The following is a 23,199-nucleotide window of genomic DNA, read 5'->3' on the forward strand; positions in this document are numbered from 1 at the left end:
GTTTTTTTTGACTGGGGGTGTGCAAGGTCACCTTCGTGTGCAGGGGTGGGGTGAGCCCTCCTCAAGTTCTGATTCTGAGGGGTGTCAACCTCAGTTCAGGATTAGGGAGTGCCAACAACCAAGGGGAAAATTCTTCACTTTTCCACACCAGGAAGTATAATAATGCGTGCATATTGTGACGCTTCCCAACTGAGTGATGAATCACAAACCTGTCCCACCCAGGTTTAATGATGGATGTAGTCATCGTTTTAGGAATATAATGTTTTCCAAACCCAAAATTGAACTTTTCATGACTTTCTTTTTCAGCATTTGCGTTTGCCTATATCGCTACAATTTTGTTCCCTTCTCAATATTGTAGCTCGCCATGCCTTCATATATGAAAATATGGTAAAATGTTTTTCTGCAATCGTCCCAAGACAATTCAAATGCTTGTTTTCACTGAACATGTGAAATATATGCATATAAATTTAAAGGATTATAATAGATGATTTAAGACTGTTATTAAAATGATTGTTTATAGATATGTATATTTTCTTTCTCTTAAAGTTTCTTTTGCATGCTCAAGCCATGTCTGTTATTAATTCATTGAAATTAATCTCTTAAACTCTGAGGCCTAATTTAAATGTGTCAATATTTGGGCCTGGGAAACACCTCTAGCCACCCCAGTTTACCTCCTCTGGTGTTTGAGGTGGGAGCTAATAACAGCTTTTTTTCCCCTATATTGAATTTGCTTTCTCCCAAAAGAGAATTTTACCATATTATTTTCTACTGTAATTCGTTCAAAAGCCTGTATCGAAATCAGATCAGCACTCGGCAGAACTCTACAAAGTCCACTACTCCATGAATACTCAAGTTTCTTGTGCCATCAGCATTTCACAGGAATATGTTGCTCATGCTTTAAATCATTTTGCAAACAGGCAGGTCAGACACAGATGACCACATAGCCTCTTTCACAGAGATAGCGGTTCAATCCTCGTAACGCAATTCTGGCTCCCACAGATTGGTTGTCTCCCATGTGGCACTCACATGTTCACGTTCAACCAATTCCCATTAGTCTTATTTTCATAAGAGGGCGAAAACACAATTTCTGCAGATGATCAGATGTGTTCCTTTCATGTATGGAATATGCATGCGTGTGCACACTTGTTGCTTGTGGGTTAATACATTTGTAAATATGTGGAAAAGAAAATTCTTAGAATTGTTCATCATAAATGATACAATATTGGTCAGATTGAAATGATCTGTTAATGAATCTCATAAACAGTGTGTTTTCTTTTCGTCAAAACTGCTGCAACATGTGAATGATTTCAACATTTGTTTCTACTTCATAACATTATTTGGAATGTGCTTGAACTAATGACGGACATTGAATGGTTCTCTGGACCCTACCCACGCACCTCCACCCCATTCATGACAAACTAAGGGAACTCAACTTGAACTGCAGTGAAAGCCCATGAGCCTCCTGAATGATAGCAGTGATAAGGAGTTTTCAAGGTAAATAAGCATGTCTGACGGTGGGAAAGCAGCAGCAGAAGCAGAAGTGTGTTTATTTAATGAGCTCAGAATTGTCTTTGCCATTTCCTTTACATTGGACTGGAGCTCATTTAGAGTTCACACAGTTTGCTGCATGTCCGTGACGGATATTGTAATGATGAATTCATGCAATCAGCAGCAAGTCTGTTTCTACTCTGATGGAGATGCCTGGCTATCTCAGTGACAAGAGCTAGGTCACATTTGGTCTGAACTTCAGACATTCATCTTCAGTGTGATTTGGAATTGGTGAGTCAGAAATGTATTATTTTTCTGGGCCTATTAGAGAAGTGATTGTCCCGCAGAGTATAATGAGAGATAAAGCTTGTGTCCCACGAGCAAAGAGCTGGTTGGGTTTCATCAGGGGCGGATTTTAGGTCAAACCGGGATATGTGGAGACCAGAATTATCAACCTTGCCTGTCCTTCTGTTCTTCTCACTCATGTTTGCACGATGTAATGACCTAAATTGAGAATCTGAAGAAGTTGAAAAGCTGGGTTGCAGGTCACCGTTGTATATCTGCTATTGCTGCTATTGCTTATTGATGCACTACTCAGCTGCAGTGCTATATATATATATATATATATATATATATATATATATATATATATATATATATATATATATATATATATATATATATATATAACAAGTTACTCATTTTCCTATGTAAAGAAGACAAGGATATATTAGTTTTCCTGTTGCACATTGCGATTGCAGGACAACAGGCAGCATAATAATGAATATTAATGAAAATATGCTACATATTTCATGTCTTGGATGTTACTTTTGGTTACATTCAAAAACCTCTAGCCATTTATTGATAATAAATAATAGCATTATTGCTGGGATTTGTGACTGTGACGTAGAACTGTAGAAGTGCGCCATAAGCTCCTAAATATTTTTCTTTTAGCACACGCTATCTTCCTCAGATGATTCCCTATAGCTGCCATTATTTTATGGCGTCCACAAACCTGTTTTTATATCAGACACAGAACTGATCGTTGGGAGAGGCAGGCATCTACTGAATGACTTTATCTGCTTCCTTAGCTGACATTGATATGGGATTAAACCACTGTGATGATCAATGTCTGCCGAAGCCAATTGTTTATCAGTGTGTGAAACCTCCTCTACATATTAAGCAAAGGACTGTTTGGCAAAAATCTCATCCACGCTAGCGTGATCAACTAAAACCATCTAGCGCTGTTACGCCTTGGAGTGTCATCCACAGACAATAATTTAAGCGCTTATCTAGTCCACTCTTGATGTGACATATTCATTTCAGACTTACTATATCAAGGAAAATGAGTAACTTCCTTGTTTTATCGGCTTTCTCCTTTCCTGTCATCTGTCGTCCACTGACACCCTGACTAGCTGAATCACTGCAAAGCTATTCTCTGGCCGGTTTCTGTACCCTCAGCCATAAAAACCTTTACGAGGTGGGTCTTGACTGTCAGCAGCAAACTACTGCTCTTGGGCCTTGTTGAATGACACACATAGTCTCATATTCACTTTTTTTTTTAATCAGGGGCAGGGAACCGCACCCACCCTCTCAACACGCACACACACACCCACACGCATACAGACAAACAAATGCTTCCAGTGAATATATTGTAAGCCTCGGAGTGAGAGCACTTCGGCCAATGTCTGTTTCCAGTCAAAACTCCCCGTGTCCTTCCTGAGCCCCCTGGCTCCTGCAGCGGCATTGCCCCCAGGTCACAGCACCACTGGCAAACAGCCATATAAGGTTAATGTGTGCGAAGAGTGATGTGTTCAATTTTGTGTAGAGATTTTCATGTGTGTGAATGGATGAAACAAAAAAAAAACAACCTCATGTTGACAAAATACTTTTGAACACTGGGGTTATGCTCACGACTTTGTTTCTTTCATCCTGGGATTCGGACGTGCATGCTCAGGGACGCACACTCTCAGATAGACCAGCACATACACCAGCAGAACACCTGTCTGACTACATAGCTCACTCCAGGACACCTTTGAGTCATGAGCTCATTGGAAAAGCAATTAAAGGGAGCGTAGGCTGTGCACACTGGTGTAATGTTTTGCTTTGCTACTTGGCTTCGAAATTAACTAAACCTGTCACGAGTGATCTGGCTGACGTGAGCTGGGCTATATTTATTTATTTTATTTTTTTTCCTGCTGGAGAAGCTGGACCCATGGTTGCCTCGTGTCCAACAATGAAGTGATTCTCTGAAGTAGATTTGGTGGTGTGGACAGAAGTCCTCTCTCCGCCTTTTGTTCGACCCCCCTAAGGGCTGCTTACGTCTTCTTCTTTATTGTCTGCAATTCTGACGGTGGGGTCATGACCTCACGTGTTGGAGGTTGTCAGTTTCGTAACCCCAATAATCACATTTTGACATTAGTTCAGGCTTACATATGCAGGTTGGAGAGCTGTTACTACATACAATAAAGAGAGGACCAGGCTTTTGTATGGCACTGAAATTGACACAAAAATGGAAAAAAAGTATAGTTGTATTTTTGGTCTCAAACAGAAGTTGAAGATCACATTCAAAAGTACAGGTTGAAGATGCTCATGCTTTCCAAAAATCACATTCTTTGAAAGTTCCTGAAATTAGATGTTACTGCTGATTGTGGTCAGTTGGGTCCAACGTTTGTAATTGCTTTTATATCAGTTGTCAAATTGATTGTCTGACCACTCATGGATGTTTTTCATTAAAGCTGCTATAGTTCAGACTAATTGTGGTCTCTTTGAGATAAAGAATAAAACAAGACCAAGATGAAGAAAAGGAAAGTTTGTCAATAATGTTGCTGACAAAAATGTATTTGCTGAGACAATGGGCAGGTTGACATTAACAGCTCTGCCCTGGTGAAGTCAGTGAGCCTGCATGTGCTTACATGGCTGGGAATTTATTGTATGGCGTAGTATATTTTCACCTCCATATCATGTAAAGAGTGTTTTTTTTTTCAGGAATAATTGAGATGTTTTAAAAAACACTGGTCTGTTATCATTGTCATCACTTTCGGTAATTACCCATGTGCCACCCGGTAGGAGCGCACAAAAACAACAGTTAGCCTGCCGCAGAGGTCACCCTAAGCATGTCAGGCCCTTTCATGAAGCTGCACACTTCAAAGATGGTGGCAGCAATGTCAACACACCAGATGACACCAGAACACACAGAGTGAAAAAGCCTTGGTCGTCCAAAAGTCAGAAGCCAGGTTAACACATATTTAGTTTCTACATCACTGTCAGACCGAGCAAAGTGTTATTGGAGTATGTCAGTGTGGCCACTGCTCTTAGTGTGACAGGCCAAATTTAAAGACCACTCCTTGAACATCAGCAACTACTTCACTTATTGTGGACTATTTCTGAAGAAAATTTTATTGACCTGCCCAGATTTGATGACTCGTTTCATGGGAAAACAATTTAGCAGTTTTTTTTTTTTTTTTTTAACTTTTGTTCTTTTTTTGGTCACTTGACATTCACTGTTATTAAGTGGCATGGTTTTCAACAACTCTGTTTTCAACAGACTTTTAGTTACTGTTAAAATGAATGAGTTGACTCATTGAGTGAATTCTATTGGTGAAATGAAACACCCACAAATGTTTTCTTTACCACCCTTTTGACATTGGACACATGGGCCTCATTTATCTGCCAAACTGAACTTCTGTGAGTATTTATAGAAGCTGGCCTGATGGGGTATTACCTGCATGGAAACGTTGACCAATTTCTTCAACAACTTTGCAGAGTATGGGGGGCAGGCAATGCGATAAATAAAGTGATCAGTGTGGTACTCATTTGCCATACACATGACACGGCAAATAAGATGCCTTTTTATTGTTTTAGAAAGTCAGATACAATTGAGGAACTGAACTTTTGTATAATTAGGATGACTCATGATTCTCTAATCTTTTCTTCAGAGTTTCAAGCACTCTCTTGCCGTGGTGTCAGATGTTTGTTTTTAACGGTACACCCTGTTTTCATTCAGGAACTCTTTCTGTTTGCAACTGTCTCATCTGGTGATGTTTTCAAATACATGACTACCTTTGATTAGCTATGACCACTACAGCTGTTTTATGAATTTTATTTCAAACTATTGAAGCTATTTTGCAAGAACATGCTGTTCAATATGTCGTCTGTTGAACTGTGTCCCACATCTGCTGTCTTGAGCTCATACTCATTTTTGGGTCCAGTCCTTCTCATGCTGCCGTAAGCCATGATGAAACAGCCTTAAGTTGGGCCTTAGCTGCACAGCCTCAGCCAAGGCCTATTGGTTGTTCTTGTTCTGTAGAGAGGGAGCGGAGGACAATAATGGTGAAGGGTGGAGGAATGACTTCAGGAGACAAAGACGAGCAGGGGATAAGGATTACCCAGAGTAAGAGTGTGATGGACATCATCGGTGTATTGTAATGCAGGAAGGAACAGTTAGATGCTTACAGTACTGAACCTTACTTATTCTATTTGTAAGTTAGTAGTCAGTGAATAAAAAAATAAAAGAAAGAAAGAAAAATCGGAGAGCTGTCTCCCAAGTCTTATTTGTTGGTCATTTTATCTTTCCAAGATAACGTCCTTTGCATCTTGCATTGCTGTCAGCCACAAGATTAATGCTTATTAATATACTATAATGCGAGTAATCAAAGCCTCATATGCTGGTTTTCCACAATTATACATTTCATTGAGGTACTTGAGTGAATTTTATTGCTGTTCACAGTAATGTTCTCTAAAGGTGATTGCCAGGAAACACATTAAAAGTGAAGCAAATTGGAGCTATCTCATTGTTGGACCAGTGTACACTGTTGATGTCTAAATGTATGGGTGTAAATGAAAATCTCCTTTATTGCACCTTGTTGTTTGCAAGGCAGCAAGGGCTTTGTTTGAGTTAAAACACGCTCTCATTTACACATTCACACTTGGACACACGCTCTCCAGTTTTGCCTCGGGGCCTGAAACAGCAGATCAGGGTCTTTTTCAAAGCTCCATTAAACTGCTGAAAGTCATACTAGAGCTGAAACATCCTCCTGTCGTCATGCTGGGACATTCCACCGCACGCCAGAGACCGTGCTCTAATCCTGCCGGCATGGAAATCATTATTGATAGGATCCTAACGCATTACCTCAGGGCCCGCTTATTGTTGGTGAAGATTATTTTTTTAAAGCGTCAAGCAAAACCTAGAGAAAGTTTCAGGTTTCGCAGAAGTTTATCAAAAGAAAATGTTGTTTTTGGCTCAGTGGGAAACCTCTTTGAACAGTGCCAGTAAAAAACAAAACTCGACTTGTTTTGCTGCACAAGAGCTTGATAGAGGCATCAGCGATGAACCCTCTTTTTAGCGTGAGAGTCCTGATCGCTTGAACCTGTTGATGCTGCAATAATCCTTTATGAAAATATGCTGCATAGTCCGGCAGCATGCGAGCATGAATGAGTGATTCACAAGTTATAAACAATGTGCTGGGTGGCTGGATGTCAAATCTGGGGTTGCGGTGGCAGGTGGGGAGCTGCGGCGGTTCTGGTCAACACTGAGGTCATGTTTGAACTGGAGCTTCAGACGGCTTCAGATTGTGTGTTGGTGCGGTCGCATCAGGCATGCCAATATTGGAGGCGGAGTCATGACAGAATTAGATTAGGCTGTTAAACATAGATCTTGTCATATGACGTCAGTGATGTGATGCTGTGAAATATGGACTGTGATAGGCACATATTAACACTGGTATTGCAGTGTAAAAATATTGTATGACTTTCAATGTTCTGTCTCCTGTCTTGACTCCTCGTGACCTAGTCAGTATGACACAATTTATGAAATTTGGAGTAAAGAAGAGAATGAAGAGGATTTTAGATTTTCAATCTCTGAATAATTGCCAGAGTGATAATTGAGTGATCTGTGTCAAGCGACAGATGTATTAAGGTTGAGCTGAAGTATGACAAAATAGCATAATTGTCATCCATATTTGAATTATGAGTTGTGCCTGTACCTATCAGTCACGTCACAAATGATTGATTATTTTTGGCAATAACTCATTTTTTTATTTATCTTTTGCTCAGGCGCCGTCTTACTGATCAGCATCAAAGGCATTGCTATCAACGTGGATCCAATCTTCTGCACATGGCTGCTTTATCAGCCGCATAGAGGGAGCAGCAGGCAGCAGCAACAGGTACAGTTTTGGGATTGCACAAGTGCATTCAGTTTGTCTGATTCTCCTTCAACCACTTGTCATGGTCACTACTCAAGGCCTGGCTGGTTTACTAACTAACTTTTTGAGTTGGAGGCTGATAACTGTGTGAAGGACAGGAATGCACACTGACAGGGGTGGTTCACTTTTGCAGGAAATTCAGTCAAAGGATGTGCGGCTCAACAGAGATGTGAATAGTGCTCTATGCTAAATGAAGCAGGATGAAGAGTGAGAAAAGAGAAAGTAATGTGACACTGGTGGATTACTTTATTGTAGGCTGTCTTGGACCTTCAAACCAATTCTGTGTACTGTTTTTGAAAAACAGATGTACGATAAATAAATATAATTTGCTGTTCAGAAAAAAAAAAAATCAAAAAGAATCGAGGACTGTAAGAATAGACATGTTTAAACACTTTAAAAATGACTGTGATCTTGAAGTCCAAAACACATGAAAGGCATCTGAATAAGCATCACCATCTTAAACTTATCATCCAACTTGTAGATCTCATGTGAAAACAAAAAACAGAAATACGGATTCGTGCTTTCTACAGTGAAACATTCATTTTGAATCCTCCCAAAAGGGTCTGTTTGTGATTGATTCAGTTATTTGTTTGGTTTTATTTAAAAAATAAATACAAAAATAAAAGTGAAAAACTCACAACTAATTGTTGGAGGGCCACAAAGATCTGTACTGTTTCAATTTTTGTCTTGCTTTTTATTGTTTTTAACGGTAAACAATGAATTCAGCATATACATATAAAATTTTTGGAGGGTTGCATAAATTTATTTAGAAAAGTTATGCAAATGATTTTAATTTCTAATCACATTGTGAACAAAATGCCTGGTCACCTGCAGTGTTGAACTCCTATTTTAAGTGATGGAAGCTTCAGACTCATTCTTCATCTTTCAATGCAAATGTAATTTTGGATTCATTTTTATTCTTGTAACTGACATCTAAAACTAAAGGTATCCATGTTTTTTGTCTATGTGAACAGATTACTTGCCTGTGTCCGTGTGTGCGTGCGTGTGTGTGTTCTCTCGCGCTGCCGCATGCGGTTGGCCTGTGGCCTTGCACAGCTGCATCATTGCCTAGTGGTTCTGCTGGCTGTTGCTAATGGGGTTTCCTTATTTCAAACCAACCTCCCACTCTTCTGTCTCTCGGCCACGTCCTTGCCAACCATGCTGTATGTGTGCATGCATGAGGGTGTGACAGTGAGTGTGTTTGGCCTGCCAGCAGCATGGGAGACTGCTCAAAAACAACAAAGAGCTGTCACCGGTTCTTGTTGGTCTTGGACGCCTCTTACGTGGCCTCTTTTTTCTTTTTTCTTTTCTCTTCTACTTTCGCTTCAGCTTTTATTTTTAACATTTTCATAGCATTTTCAAATGATCAGAATGTCGACTCGTCCCAAAGTCCGCCCTGGCCACAGCTTAAAAAAACATGTTTTTCATGTGTTACGCTCTTAAATGTATTTTTGATTAATTGCATGATGTCACCTCAGACTCCAGGTTCAGTTCCCTTGGCAAAAAGAAGAGAGGATGAGGTTTCTGTAGGAAGCACTCCATTGGTCCAGCAGCCATCCAATCAAGCTTCAGACTATGCCAGCAGTCCTGTCAAAACAAAGACTGTTACAGGTAAGATGGGGAAATGATCCGGGTCATTCATGGCAGCATGCCTGTGTTGTGGTCATGCAGAATGTCACTCAGAAATTTCAGAATCATGACTTTGTATATAGCAGGTTTTTCCTTGCTGTGTAGCACTCCAGTCGAACCCGTGATTCAACTACATTTATCCACATCACCACCTTCATGTAGCCCATCTCTGTCACCGCTCGCACACATAATTCCCCAACAGCCTCTGTTCGCCTTCTGTTTCACACATTACCCAAAGTCACACTGCTCTGTATAGGGCCAGCGAGGGTGCACACTCGAGCTGGCTCCATGCATTGTAATCATCCATTTAGTTCACTTGCAGAGGTTTCTTATTCCAGCACTGGAGTCAGAGTTGTGTAGGCTTTTTCTGGTTCTCATTCATCTGACCGAAACTCATCGACGTTCTTGAATTTTCCTTGAGTTGCTGATTGTATCAGTGTATTGTTCATTGCTATATGTCTGTATCCTGATTCGTGGATAAAAAACTGTTTAGTCATTCTTTTACAATTTTCACTGCACTCCTTAAGAGAAAATTACATACCATGATACTTGTTCAATATGAAGCCTGTCATCATAGAAAATGTGAAAATAATATATTTATTCATAAATATTACCTATTGTTGCTTTGACCTCAAATTGAAATTCATATTATTGGTTTGAACCTCAATAATATGGCTTAATTTGTTTTTTTCCTTCAATGTCTTGATGTTTGGCTGTAACTTGTCTTTCATTAAAAGGGTTTATTAACAGAGCTACTCAGAGTTACGTAATAGGGTACACTGACTTGTCCCTTACCGTGTTTCAGGGTGGACTCCTCTCATTTCGGCAAGCTATCCTCTCTTTCCCTTCTCTGGTGGTATTAGTGTAGGTTCAGGATTCCAAGAATAGATGAGGCTGCTGTGGTTTTGACTTTTTTTTTCCTTCTTGCCAATTTTCCATTTTTAGGGATCTTTCTTTAGCAGTTAGACTAAAAGCATTACACATGCATGGAATAAATGTTCATGTCAAACATGAAGACAGACAGGTTCACATACCAGTAATGTTGGTAATATAAATGTCTACTTGAAATCGCCAGCTGAGCCTCACATATACAGTGAGACATATGTAATTTGTGGAAGGTGCAGTTGTGGTTTCATAAGATTTGACCTCCAAGATGGCTTAGTCAGAACTGTCACTGATGCAGCACAGATCTATAACTGACTACAGAAATGTATTTAATCTTTAAAGTAAAATACACGTTTTACTTTCTCATCAAACCACAAATGCATGCATTTTTTCCCCTTGCATATATCGTGCACAATGCAGTTTGTTGTCACTTTCCATTCTTTGGTCACACCAAAACAAAACCCCAAGTCTCCAGTGACTGCCCCAGTAACTCATTCTCGACAGTTACAACTTTGTCGATCTGATCTTTGTCCAAGTTGTTTTGTGCTTTGTTGCGAGCAGCACCATGCACTGCTGGAGTTGGACCGTCAAGCTAACAGGATAATGCCGTTTGCAAGTAGTGTGATGCTTCTGGCAAAGCAAAGATACTTGATTTGATTTTTCTACTTCACTGCAAAGAGGATGACAAATTAGCGATGGTCCTCCATACAAAATGTTAACATCCAAAGCTTCAATGTGTAAAAACTAAAGCTGAGTAGTCCTGAGCCTCTCTGGTGGCTAGATTTAATTGTCATTAGAACTCCTGAAAGACAATGATTCTGAAGATACTACAGAATAAACCTTTATTCCTTGGACGATCCCATAGCTTTCTGCACTCAAAATTCCCTTCAGAGCATACAAACCAGATAGATAATGTATATCAGCTTCCAACTGGCATTTAAAAGACATTCCTTGGAGCTGTATGATGTAAAGTGAGTGTTATATTTTGGTTAGTCCACTCAGCCTAGCTACAGTTTCTTAGCAATCCCAGGGACTTTCCTGCAGGCCTGTGGAAGATGTCTGCTAATGTGTAGGCAATCGTACAGAGACACATTAAACCTTTTCATTGCAGAACATTTCCCCTGTACGTGCTGCTGGCAAGCTGATATCATAGTTTGTATAGCTCCTCAGCCTAAATCCTCTCTTCACAATTTAGTATCAGTCTCCCCTCCAGAACCCTTTTCCTTTCTGGCTTAGGTCCCTGCACATGTTGAATCTACATAGATTTAATGTTGACAGAAGCTTTAATGTATTTTAAGTTTGACCCTAAAATTCTAAACTTTTTTTTTGTTTCATCTGAAACATTTTGAATCATAAGCCTCCGTCCTTCCGCTGTGTGTTCTACCCACAGCATTGCTTCAATCATTTGTTTTCATCGACACACAATCTATTGACACATAATTGCCTTGAGTCTTTTTATGCACTTCCCAGCCATTTGGTGAGGGATAGAGAGATGTCTCAGTGCTGCAGTTTGGCTTTCTCACTTCCTCTGGTATCTCACCAAAGGAAATGTTCTCTTATGAATGTTGAATGACAGAACTTCTTTTTTCCTCTAGATATACTCAAGCCACCAGCCAAACACAACTATTCTCATCTGTTTGTGCCTTTTCTGTGTTTTTACTGTCATGCACTCATTAGAAAAACACAACACAGTTTGACTTACAAATTTATTGATATGTTACATTGTTTTTCAGTTGTTGTTGCACAGTTAGGAACCCCTTTCAATTCAAACAATTTCGGCATCCAGACGGTGATCTGAAACAAATGATACCCAAACCAGTCTCTCTGAAAAGAACATTGTTGGCCAAGTTATTAAATTAAGTAATGCAAGATCTAAGCTTTTCTCTTCCCTTCTCAGCGTTTTAAGAACTATTGCATATCTCATAGTCTGCATCCTAAAACCAACGAATCAGCCGAGCAGCCAAAGGATGATGTTATCACTGTGGGACCAAATAGAAGGTTGTCCTGATGCGAGGAAATTATATCTGGGCCTTTTTGTGGCAGAGCAAAAGCTTTGCCGAGATATGTATATAGCAAGTAATTCAAAACAAAGACCAGGACAAAGTAACTCACTGAGTGTTCCTAATGATTTATTATGAGTGTGTGAACTTTTTTACTTCTAATTATTCTCAGAAGAAAGCCTCTGCAGCTTAAGTCTGAAGGCAAGTCATTTCTTCTCAGTTTGAGGTCAATTCCAGTCTGCCCGCACAATTACACCACAAATTGGTTCACATAAAACTGGCCTCTAAGTATTTTCTTTATTTGTCCCTAATGAATGTTCTTGTTGGCAGCAACCCTGACGCTCCGCATCAAGAACCTCCCAAGTCTTGAGCCTTTCATTGTTCTCCTAACATCTACCAGAGTACTGATCTCATGACTTGCTCTTGCTTTCCAAAAATTAGGTATTGGCACTCAAGATGAAGAAATCCGTCCTCTAATCTGGCCTTGCTTGTTTGAAATGGGAACTGTAGTCTTCTTGCTGGTGGATGACTTGATAGGATCGGCTGTTCATTGCAGCATTTTAAGTCTCAATCAATACCAAGGTTGTTGACTGTCAGACAGCATCTCAAATGAGGCTGTTATTGTACTGAACTCTACTTTAACTGTGGGACTAGAGCATTTAAAATACGTTGAGGTTGGACATGGGGAAGAAATGTTCATGCCTGATTAACATACATGTGATTCATATATCTGAAAGAGTAACAGCTCAGAGAAACCAAAATACCCTCACATTTATTGTAGATATTTAACAGATGAGAGGATTTCAAGCAGAACCGTGTAGTCATACATTACTATAATCCAACCCTAGTAGCTTAATGGAAGTCAGACAGGTTTTTATTGGCTGCTATGTTCTGTTCAGAAGGGAATAATATTTTCATTGTGGAGTTTATATAGTTTAAATTTTCTGGTAAAGTCAATCATTTATCATGGTAATGGTGGTTGGATTGGGGAAGGAAAACAATGCAATGAAGGAATAATGAGATAGGAGGCCCCACAGAGAACCAAGATTGCAGTCCACAGAGGAATCTACTGGCTGCATGTAAATGTCTTATTCCAATGATCAGCCCACACAAACGTATCCAGGATTCAAAGGCAGGCGGAATATTTTAGTCAATGCGTTTATCCTCATGTATTATTTTCCTGTTTTCAAAGGTGATCCTGGTATTACAGTACATATACCATGTGGATCTTGGCTGGCTGAAATTAGGTTGTAGTGAGAGGGTTGAGTTGTAGTTCATCTCACACGCAGTGTTGATTTTTGAACAGGATTGGCAGATCGCAAGGTCACAAAACGGCTCTCATAGAATACCGTTGTGGTGCCGAATCGCAGGAGCAAGCGCAGTAATCAAGTTTCTTCCTGCTCATGCAGCATCGCTTGGTGATTAGAGATTGACAGTATTCTGTACTTTCATTTGGAGATAGGAATGTTTTGCCACTGCCCAAAAACAAATCTCCATCCGACTGAGGTGACAAAATGGGTTGTCTGATGTCAGGGCTGAGTGGTGTGAATGTCACTTCGAGGCTCGCTCATTACACTGTGCTTCCAGTCAAGTCACGTGATTTGGATTTTTAGTCCGAAATGGAGCTTTTGCCGTGAGTGAATCTTTTATTATTATCTTTTTAATTTTTTATGAAGTCAAGTCATGTAAAATAGCCTTATTGGCGTAGGCACAATATGTAATATGGTAAAATGCAAATAATCTAATCTCATGTAAATTATAGTAAAACATTTGAGGAAACAGTAAATGTACTGTATGTAACAAATTCAGTTCAAGTCACAGTCCCATAGAAAATATTCCAAACACAATGATTTCATGCCTCATGTCTTCTTTTCTTTCACAGTAACTTCGAAAGCATGTACCTGTGAGTTTAGTCACTCAGCCAAGAGAGACACGTGAAACCCCATCAGTGACCTAACGTTTTTATATTTGGGGCCGTCTCCCCAGCAACTATGGGATCAGTGTCCTGACTGTTTCTGTTAGCAACAGGTTGGACTGTGGACTATGGCGTCGTTGGAGGCTGCTTCTGTGACATCATCACAGCCACACAGGGGCGAGGAGGTTGAACAATGCAAAGACATAGTCTTAATGCGACTTTAGAGACTTGTCATTCCACTTAATGTGGAAGCCTGATGGCTTAAACATCCTCAAAGGATAACCTGGGCGAGACCTGTCTCCATATTAGTTTCCTTCTTTTTCCTCATGTTGTATATTGTGAATGATAGTTTGCTTGCAGTTGCATTTGTTCTGATGTGCCTGAGCCAGACACTTAACCCCAGATTGCGCCTGCTTCTGCCATCAGGCTACGCGAGAGCAAGACGGGTGACGAGTCATAATGTTAGGTATTGTGGAGTCAAGACATGTCTGTGTCTGTTCTCATAGTGTTCTCTCCAACTCTGAAACAAGAAACCAATTATTTTTCATTACCCCAGTTCCTATAAGACTCCATGAAACTTAATACAATTTTGTGGAGAAAAAAACCAGCAGATTAATGAAAGAAGTTCTCAGGCAGCACAAACCGCCTCGGAGCTGCTCATTTTCACCAGTATTCTGATTTGTTTCCTCAATATTGTTGCCCAAGATTTATTTTATCAGTATAATTCCACACACTTTCACAGCATTTGAAATGTAATGATCGCAATGATGTCAATTGGACAGCAGGTTGCAGTAGTGTTCATTGACATATAGTGATGTTGTTTCATGTTATTTTGTGAGTAGACAGATGTAGAGTATTCTGCATGACCGTTTGCATAACAGAAAGATACTGTACATAAAGATCATCCTAAAAAGTACAATTTCTGTCTTTTTATTCCTCAGGATTAAATAGACATTGATACTAAATGTTCTCATCATTTTTGTGTATTTTGAAATTTATCTCAAAATCCTTGTCCCCTTTCTCGTAGAGTCACGTCCTCTTTCCATACCAATGAAAGTGATGCCTGAGAGTGCCCCGGAGGAGTCTTTGATAACATCAGAGGAGAGGATGAAGGAGCTCATTGCTAACGTCTGGGATGCTGTCAAACGCCTCACTGTACAGGTAAATAAACAGGTGTCGTTTGTTGTTTTGTGCCTCTTCAACTCTTTTACTTCAGCTTTCATATTTCCAATCACTGAGTGGCACTTACATATTCAGGGTCTCTCTTTGTTTGTTAATCTGTGTACTGGATGCCTGAAAAACACATGAGCATATTTCTATTAAACTCTCAGGGTTGGAAATGAGCTTGCGTGAAAGTGTTTTGGTTTGTTTGGGTTTGCAAGCTTGAATTTTTGCTCATGATTATGGAGGCTGGATGTCTTGTTAATGTTCCATGACCATGACCCCTTCAATCCCCTGGTTGACAGCTTTGTGTCTGGCAAACACTTTTGTTTTTTGTGTGTAAAACTGTATAGAATGTGTAAAATCATTTTAATTATGCGGTGCGTTTTTATCAAGACACTTGATATGACAGTGGGATGCACCGTCTCTTAACCTTTCTAGAGTATGTTTTTCATCTTCTTGTGGTATTTGGGAATAAACAGTAAAGTTTGGTTTGTTAATGCAATACCTTTTAATCTAAGTATTTTGAATATGAAGAAATATTTCTCATGTGCTCTTTATTATAATTTCATTTCCCAGTTCGACACAGGCTAGCATTTTGAGTGTTTCTGTCATTTCTGCTGTGTATTGCCTTTCATAATTTGCTTCACGTCTTTAAGTCGTACAAGCCGTGTTTTCTTAAGGAGACATTTTGTAACAAATAACTCAGTCACAAACCCAACTGAAAGTGAACTCAATGATTTTAAACAGCTGTTGTCAAGACGTTTGTGAATCTTGACCCTACTGTCCATTTTAATTTGTCAGCTAGTTTTTCTCCTGTGTCTGTTGAAAACAGATTTCTCACTGAGGCTGCCGACCAAGCCTAAAACAGGAGAGCACTTGTATTGATGCGGCTGGTTGCTGGTTCATCTGTTGTGTGGCTGCTCCTGTGTGTCACTTCAAGTTCCTCAAAGCCAAAGTGTTCCCATCTTGTGTCTGTTAGCTGAGCCAGCAAGAGGTGCCATATGATAAAGAGAGTCCTTGTGTTGCCGGAGGATGTGCACACACCTGTTTGGGAAGAATTTTTGTTTGATGCTCATGCATGTTTTTGTGCCAAAGATTTCAGGATTCACAAAGACACTTCTCTTTCGGTCTGTTAGCTAAGGTTCTGACTGACTTCAAGAGTACTGTTAGCAAGATGAAATGCCACCTTAACTGATGGTGTCAGTGTTTAAGAACTATGTTCATCCATTTCAGAGAAATGTAGTTCTAAAAGTAAGCTGGCACAATATGTTACCCCGACATTTTGTGACATCAGCTTGTGATGGTGCAACAAACTTCACAGAGTAACTCTCTTACACCTGCTAAATACTGTGTTGAAAGATGGGTGTTTTATCTGTGGGGACGGTGAACATGTCTTTGCTTTTCCTAAACACTGTGACTCTGTGGATCGATATAACACTGCTGCTGGTTGGTCTGTTGGAGCTGCATTACAGGTTTTGTCGAGAACCACCAATTTATCATAGAGTTTTTCACAGACTTTAATGTCATAATCTGTGACTCCGTAATCATCAGAGCTATTGTTGCTTAAGTGAGACAGTGATTTTGCTGCACACTAAAACACCAATAATCTTCTCCAGGTTGGATAAGACTGTTAACTTTATGGTGTCCAAGACAAGAATGAGGACTAACACATGAACTGAGGGGGGGAGAGAACATCTCCACATTTAAACAGCGGCAGCACTCATTCAGCATCTTAGTCACTGGCTCTACCTTGATCCAGTCTCTAACCTCCACTTCCCTTTGTTCTCTTCAGCTGTGGAACTAGGATCGCAGCACAGTAATTAGGACCTGTCCACATGGGAGTAGAGGCGGATCAAATTGACCATCCAACTGCTTGGATGTCCAAGAACTAAAACCTCTGAATTTATTTTAATGTCATGTAAACAGAATACCTAATGGCTCACACTATTGCTGCACATGTGCCCATTTCTGGATCTCTTTCCCTCGTTTTGTGAAGATTCCAGGCAATGAAAAAAGTGGGAGTGAAATCAATTGAGAACGTTTATTGTTCTATGGCTGCTCAATGAACGTTAACCCATTTAAACAGAGTGGGGACACATGATAGTTGCTGTGCTAATGGGTGCTTTCTGATACTAATCATTCACTCTGTCAGAGTTTGAAGTCAACGCCACATCAAGGACTGTAGAATTGTAACAATCTGGTAATAATTGTTCGTATAATAAAGTTAGTAAATGCCGATTAGTATCCATTGAACTTGCAACCGTCGTGGGCAGTATCTATCATTAGTGGTTCCTGAATACCACTGTTGGTGCATGTTATTTCAACGGAGTACGTCAAGGCTCTTCTGGTGAATCATATTTTTTTAGTTGCCTCTTGCGATGAGCGCTTGTGTTCGATGCATTCCTTTCATGGCAAGCATTCAGTCCAGCTTTCCAGCAATTTGAAACCACACATGTTTGTATTTGCTGGATTCATGCATCAGCATGCCATCCATCATTTTCACCCTCTTTGGACCAGTCTTTCCATGCCCGAGAGCCAGTATCCGGGGTCGGATTGCAAAGGCCTTTGCCTTCAACTTTCCCTCCATTCACTTGGCACCCAACCTTCATTACCCCTCTCACAGGTGGTGGGCTCATGATTGGGAGCACTCAAGCTGTGCTTGGCAAGGCCCCATGGATGAAATCCCAGTCATTGGGTGAGGTTCCTGGGAGTTTTCAACTTCAAGACAGTGTTTGATCACGTGGAGTCCTTAGGAGGTTGCTCTGGGAGTACGGGGTACAGAATATGATTTTGATTGATTCATGTTGTCCAAAGAGAATCTGACACCACTGACTTGACTTTGATTATTGAAGATTAATTTGAGAATGACGTGTCTGTGTTTGGTTTCAAAACACGTACCTTGTCCTCCTTCACCACTGACAACAACACAAGAAGCAGTGTGGTTTCTTCTTGACACATCAATGTTCATTTGCATTCCTGTTTTTCTTCAAATTCCTTTCTGCCTTAACGTAGAAAACTTTCTGATCAGCTTTGACTTTTGTAATCTCCATTGCTAGTTTGCGAAGGGCAAAGCTTTAACTGTTGAATATGATTTCAACCTGCAGAACCTTGACAAAAATGGTCTTCTTTGAGTACGGTATCGCAAAAATCCTCTAGAGGCGTCAACAGTCATCCTTTTATGCTGTATGGCTCAGAAAAGGCTGTCATATCCGGTTAAACAGTATTCGTTCCTCCTGTTGGTGCATAGCCAATTTTCTCCATGTCGAGTATGAGTGAGTGAGTTGAATGAGTAGAACAATAACATACTAGCAGTGATGCCGGTAACACCTTGCTTTTTTCAGTAACAAGTAATCGCTTAACAGCGCTTTACAATTTCAAAGCCAGTAATGAGATTGCAGTTATTTAGCTCAGTAACCGTGCATTACTATTTTAACCATTGTCAAGAAGCGAAATATTTACATTTGCTTTCTTCAACTACACCTTTGGGCATGACGTATGGGAGAGACGCAAGTCACGTTTTCAGCATGCGGACAGTTCACGTGTCAAGCTACGCGGCAGTAAGTAACAGAGGAGTGCAGAGAGAGATGCACGGTTCTACCTGAAAAAACAGCCACCGCTTTGAATTAGTGTCTGCTACAGATTTAGTCCCATGGTGGGGAAATTCAAAAAGATGGCTGTTTTAACCCTTCAGGGTGCGTAAATGACCTATCAAAGAAAGCGAAAAAAAAATTGCAAAGTTGTCAAAAGTGGACTCAAAACTAAATTAGCTTGATAGGTCAAGTTAATCGACACTTATGATAGGTTTTTATCCTTTTTGGTGTGGGGGAAAAAAACTGTGTTGTTCTGCTTTCTGTCGAAAGTCAAAAATAGAATGCTCCTCCAGCACAACGGAGTGCGGAGACACGGTCTCAGCAGCAATCACTGAAAGGCACCTACTGCAGGAGACGTGACACACTGAGACTTAGTAAACTTTTTTTTGTAAAAAAGTAGTAAAAGTAATAATGATATTGTAATTGGGCATTTCATTTTTAACTGACAATATATCATTTTGTTTTGTTTGTCATTTGTTGCTTTTTGTGAGTGATTGACAGCGAGTGATTGATTGAGAGTGTATTGACTGCACATTCATATAGCTGAAAATGTTACCCAGACATGGCCAGGCCAATGGTTTTAAAGCTGCACCTTGGTCACTCTCTCATGAGGCCCTGAGGTCTTCAGTACATGGTGCTATGAAAGAGTCAAAAAAGTGGCCTTGTCACTGTGAGTCATTGGGAGTATTCGTGAGTATTCATTTTTACGGTTGATTGATCATTTTTACATAATCCAAATCATACAAAATCAGTCTGTTTACTCACAGTGGTTCTCAGATATTTTATTTGTTCAGTTAGCTTTAGTGGTAGATCACTCAGAAACGTTGAGTCAACTCTTTTGCCCAGGGGCAATTCACTCCTCTACTAGTTTACTCTGTATCCAGACAGATTGCAGGGGCTTTCAATAAGAACCAATGGCACCAGACAGATTCTTCAATTTGTAATTTGAACTAAATAATGTTGGTAAGCAACGATATGTGGCACTCAATTTTCCCCAAATGTGTAGGAATGACATTCTTGCACAACGCAAATAACAGAGGGCTCAGTGAGCATCCCTCTACTAAAATCTGTGAAAATCTATGTGTGAGCCGTAACATTGTTTAAACTGTAGGATTCCGCAACTGTGGAAAAAATGGTGCTCATAGTCCGGAAAGTATGGCGGTTATTTTAGTTTTGGTTCTGTTCTGGTTTTTTTTTTACAATTTTTAAGTAATTTAAAATCAAACAGTTTGATGCCGGACTTAACAGGAAAAGACTGAGATAAAGGAAAAAATATCAAAAAGTTCTGTTCAAATCCCTTGCTGTGATGGAAAATATCTGGAACCAAACCTTTAAATGGAGATCCAGTCTGAGCCACATTACACCCTCATACCATTTTTTCAAGTTTCAACATGCAGATCCAGATTTTGGCTTCTTTTCTTTCCACAATTTGATTACACACAAAAGTGAACTAAATAACAATCTTGTTGAAGAGCACTATAAAAATCATTGCAACTTTTAAAGCAAAATAAACAGTGACACAAGCACAATGTGTTTCATATAAAATAAATTCGCCTTGTTCATGATCAAACTCACAATGTTCGCTCATCACTTGTTAAATACCAGAATGTTGCTTTATAACCTGACAGACCGCTCCTCTTTTCAGAATCAAAATCAGAATTACTTTATGTATCCGGGGGGAATTGGGGAACAAAAAAACATACCAAATAAAATAATAAAATCAAAACATTCTAATATACACTGAGCGCTAAGATCACAGCAGGATGGAACAGAATATAAGAAACATCTGAACATATTTACAGTGTATACACATCGACTACATGTCCAGTGAGTGGCTGCTGCTGAAAGCTCCGGTCTTCGACAACAGAACTCGGCTGCTGCTCCAAAACAAAAAACTCCATTAGCAATGGTTTCACCGGTTTCACCTGAGGATTGCTCCGGTTAACTTTCATTCATTATCTTCCTGGAAGCGCTTGAATTTGGCACAGTAATTCCTTGTCATTTTTCGTGACGGAGAAGTATTGGTGAAAGACTGCTATCGTGGCCGGCTGTCTCGTTGCCTGTTGCTGTTGCAGGTCAGATGGGTCTACAGCATTAGTAGTGTGATTTTCTGGAGAAATGCCTGTCATTTCTACATTGTTAATGACATTACTCTTAATATATGACTATAAATAGCATCTTTATGAAAAAAATAAAGTACTAAAAACAATTAAATTAGTCATGTATTTGGCTGATTCAAGATGATGTTATAAAAGCCCATGTCAGTGCCGATAAATCAGCCAGCCGCTCGATTGATGCAGCCCTAGGTTTAACCCGAACTACCCTCTTTCTTTTACGGAGCGCACTGTCCATGGCGTCAGGAAATGCTGGTGAAGGCAAAACATGTGCCTCAATTTAAAGCCTAATGTGTCAACATGCAACCCATATGACTAAGTTTTGCATCAATCTGGGAGGCTTGAAAATAGTTGGTATTTGACACTTAAAGAGTGAGAATATGTGTACTATAGCTTTTGTAGTTCACCAGTAAAGTTAATCTGTTGCATAAAAATTGTAATTGAATAGATGAATGATCTAGTCAAGTGTACAAATGGTGCTCTCACCTGGGCTGTTCAGGAAATGTGATTTGATGAAATACCAGAGCACATTTCCTTTTAGCCGGTCCAAACTGATCTCACTCTAAATAGTTTTTAATTTCACCAAAGACCCATAAGTGTGCAGGTGTGCATAGATCTCAGTCACTTTACATCACAACACAAGTGGTTGTGAAACTGTTGCAATAGACAGAATGGCTACACCTTGAAGTGATCTATGTGTGTCTATGTGTTCTGTCTGATTTCATGTTTAGGGATCATATTAGTTGTTAATTATTGTTTTTCTTTCACTGTCCACTTAGTGTTCTGCATTTTTCTTCTCACTGAGTCTCGGTCACTTAAAGTAACTGCTGCTATTGTGTTGTTTGTCATCTTCCTTGCTCTGTTCAGGGTCGCCCATGTTGTCACTGATTCTAACTGTCAGTGATCAGTTTGGTTATTCTATTCCTGGAATTTAATTATTCCATCTATTTCACACGTGAAAGTGTCCAGCGTTGGCGAGCAGAACGTTGCTACCAAAACTGAAATGGGATATGCTAAAACAGAAAGCTGGTTGCCATGGAAAAATGAGGTAACACTGCTCCCTGCAGCTGCTATGCATTAATAAATAGAATATTTTAGAGAAAGACAAGTAGATAAATAGGAATAAGGTTGAAAAAGGTACATTTAGGAATAAGGGGGGGGTAAAGGTGGGGGAGGTGGGGGAAGTGCCTTTTCCACTTGTGAGTTTAAAGTGCCTCAGAAGGCACATCATTAATGCCTGTGATGTGGCTGTTGTGGATGTGCTTTTTGTGTTTCTAATGAACACAAGCTGTGACTGGCTCATTTAGAATTAAATACCTACCTGATTGCACATTTGGGTTTTTGGTCACCAACTGTTTCATCTTCAATCGTTAAGCAGCTCCAATATACTTGAATTCTTGTAATCTCTTTGTAATCATTTTGCTCAAGGCTGTGGATTTGTCATGGTTTTTCTTTTTTTGCCCCATCACCTTGACTGAATTGAACAAATGTATTCTCTTTCTGACCAGAGATAGATCATTCTTTTTTGTTTCCTTCTCATGAAGGGGGCACTGGGCCCTGTCTGAGCTTTGCCTGTCCATCCCTTTCATTACCTTCTCAGCTCTGGTTTGGCCAAGGCCACCCTGAGGAGCCCATCTGCAGTGGCTCAACATACCGGGTAGGAGAAGGGTGATTGTTTTAGCTGGGGGGTGAGGCTCGGCCAAGACAGGCCAGGCACACTCCTAAGTCCGCCGTTGGATCAATAAACCCAGCGATCAAAGTTGCAATTAACCCACTGCACTAACGAAAACAGCTGGGCCAGCAGAAACAAACAAAGCCTTCATGTCACCTAAATCGTTTATTTTTGCAGATTTCCACCTCAGCCAGGGAGACCTCCAGTGCTTGTCAGCTTCTGTAAGCAGTGTTAGAATTGAGGAATGCAGGGCCACAGGGGTGGCTGGCTGCCTGGCTGGGCTTCTGTGCCAGGCTGCTTGTACTGCCTATCTGTTGTCCTGAGACATAGCATTTCAATGTATTTATTTCTACTTGAATCCACAGAGGGGAAAAAACACATTCTGAGATGCAACAAACTAATTATGTATACACCAGCAGTTCACAGTGCACATCTGCACACTGTCCTCTTTAGATACACATATTAATCATCTGGATTTACACAGAGACATTATTTATGCAATCACACTATCCATTCCAAAAGGAATGGCAGAACTGAAA

The 23,199-nt window shown here is 40.0% G+C and overlaps 1 protein-coding gene across 5 annotated transcripts in view; it reads left to right on the plus strand.

Annotated features, from left to right (window-relative positions):
* LOC128767966 (intermembrane lipid transfer protein VPS13B-like) overlaps positions 1 to 23,199 on the plus strand; it is a 252,311-nt gene that overhangs the window by 81,550 nt on the left and 147,562 nt on the right. For all 5 annotated transcript variants that reach the window (XM_053880402.1, XM_053880401.1, XM_053880404.1 and 2 more), the window contains 3 exons: positions 7,543 to 7,652; positions 9,170 to 9,302; positions 15,148 to 15,281. In XM_053880402.1, the coding sequence (XP_053736377.1) occupies positions 7,543 to 7,652; positions 9,170 to 9,302; positions 15,148 to 15,281 (377 nt within the window). The remainder of the gene's footprint in view (positions 1 to 7,542; positions 7,653 to 9,169; positions 9,303 to 15,147; positions 15,282 to 23,199) is intronic.

The sequence above is a fragment of the Synchiropus splendidus genome, chromosome 12 (assembly GCF_027744825.2).
Source record: "Synchiropus splendidus isolate RoL2022-P1 chromosome 12, RoL_Sspl_1.0, whole genome shotgun sequence".
In the NCBI taxonomy this organism is placed as follows: Eukaryota; Metazoa; Chordata; class Actinopteri; order Syngnathiformes; family Callionymidae; genus Synchiropus; species Synchiropus splendidus.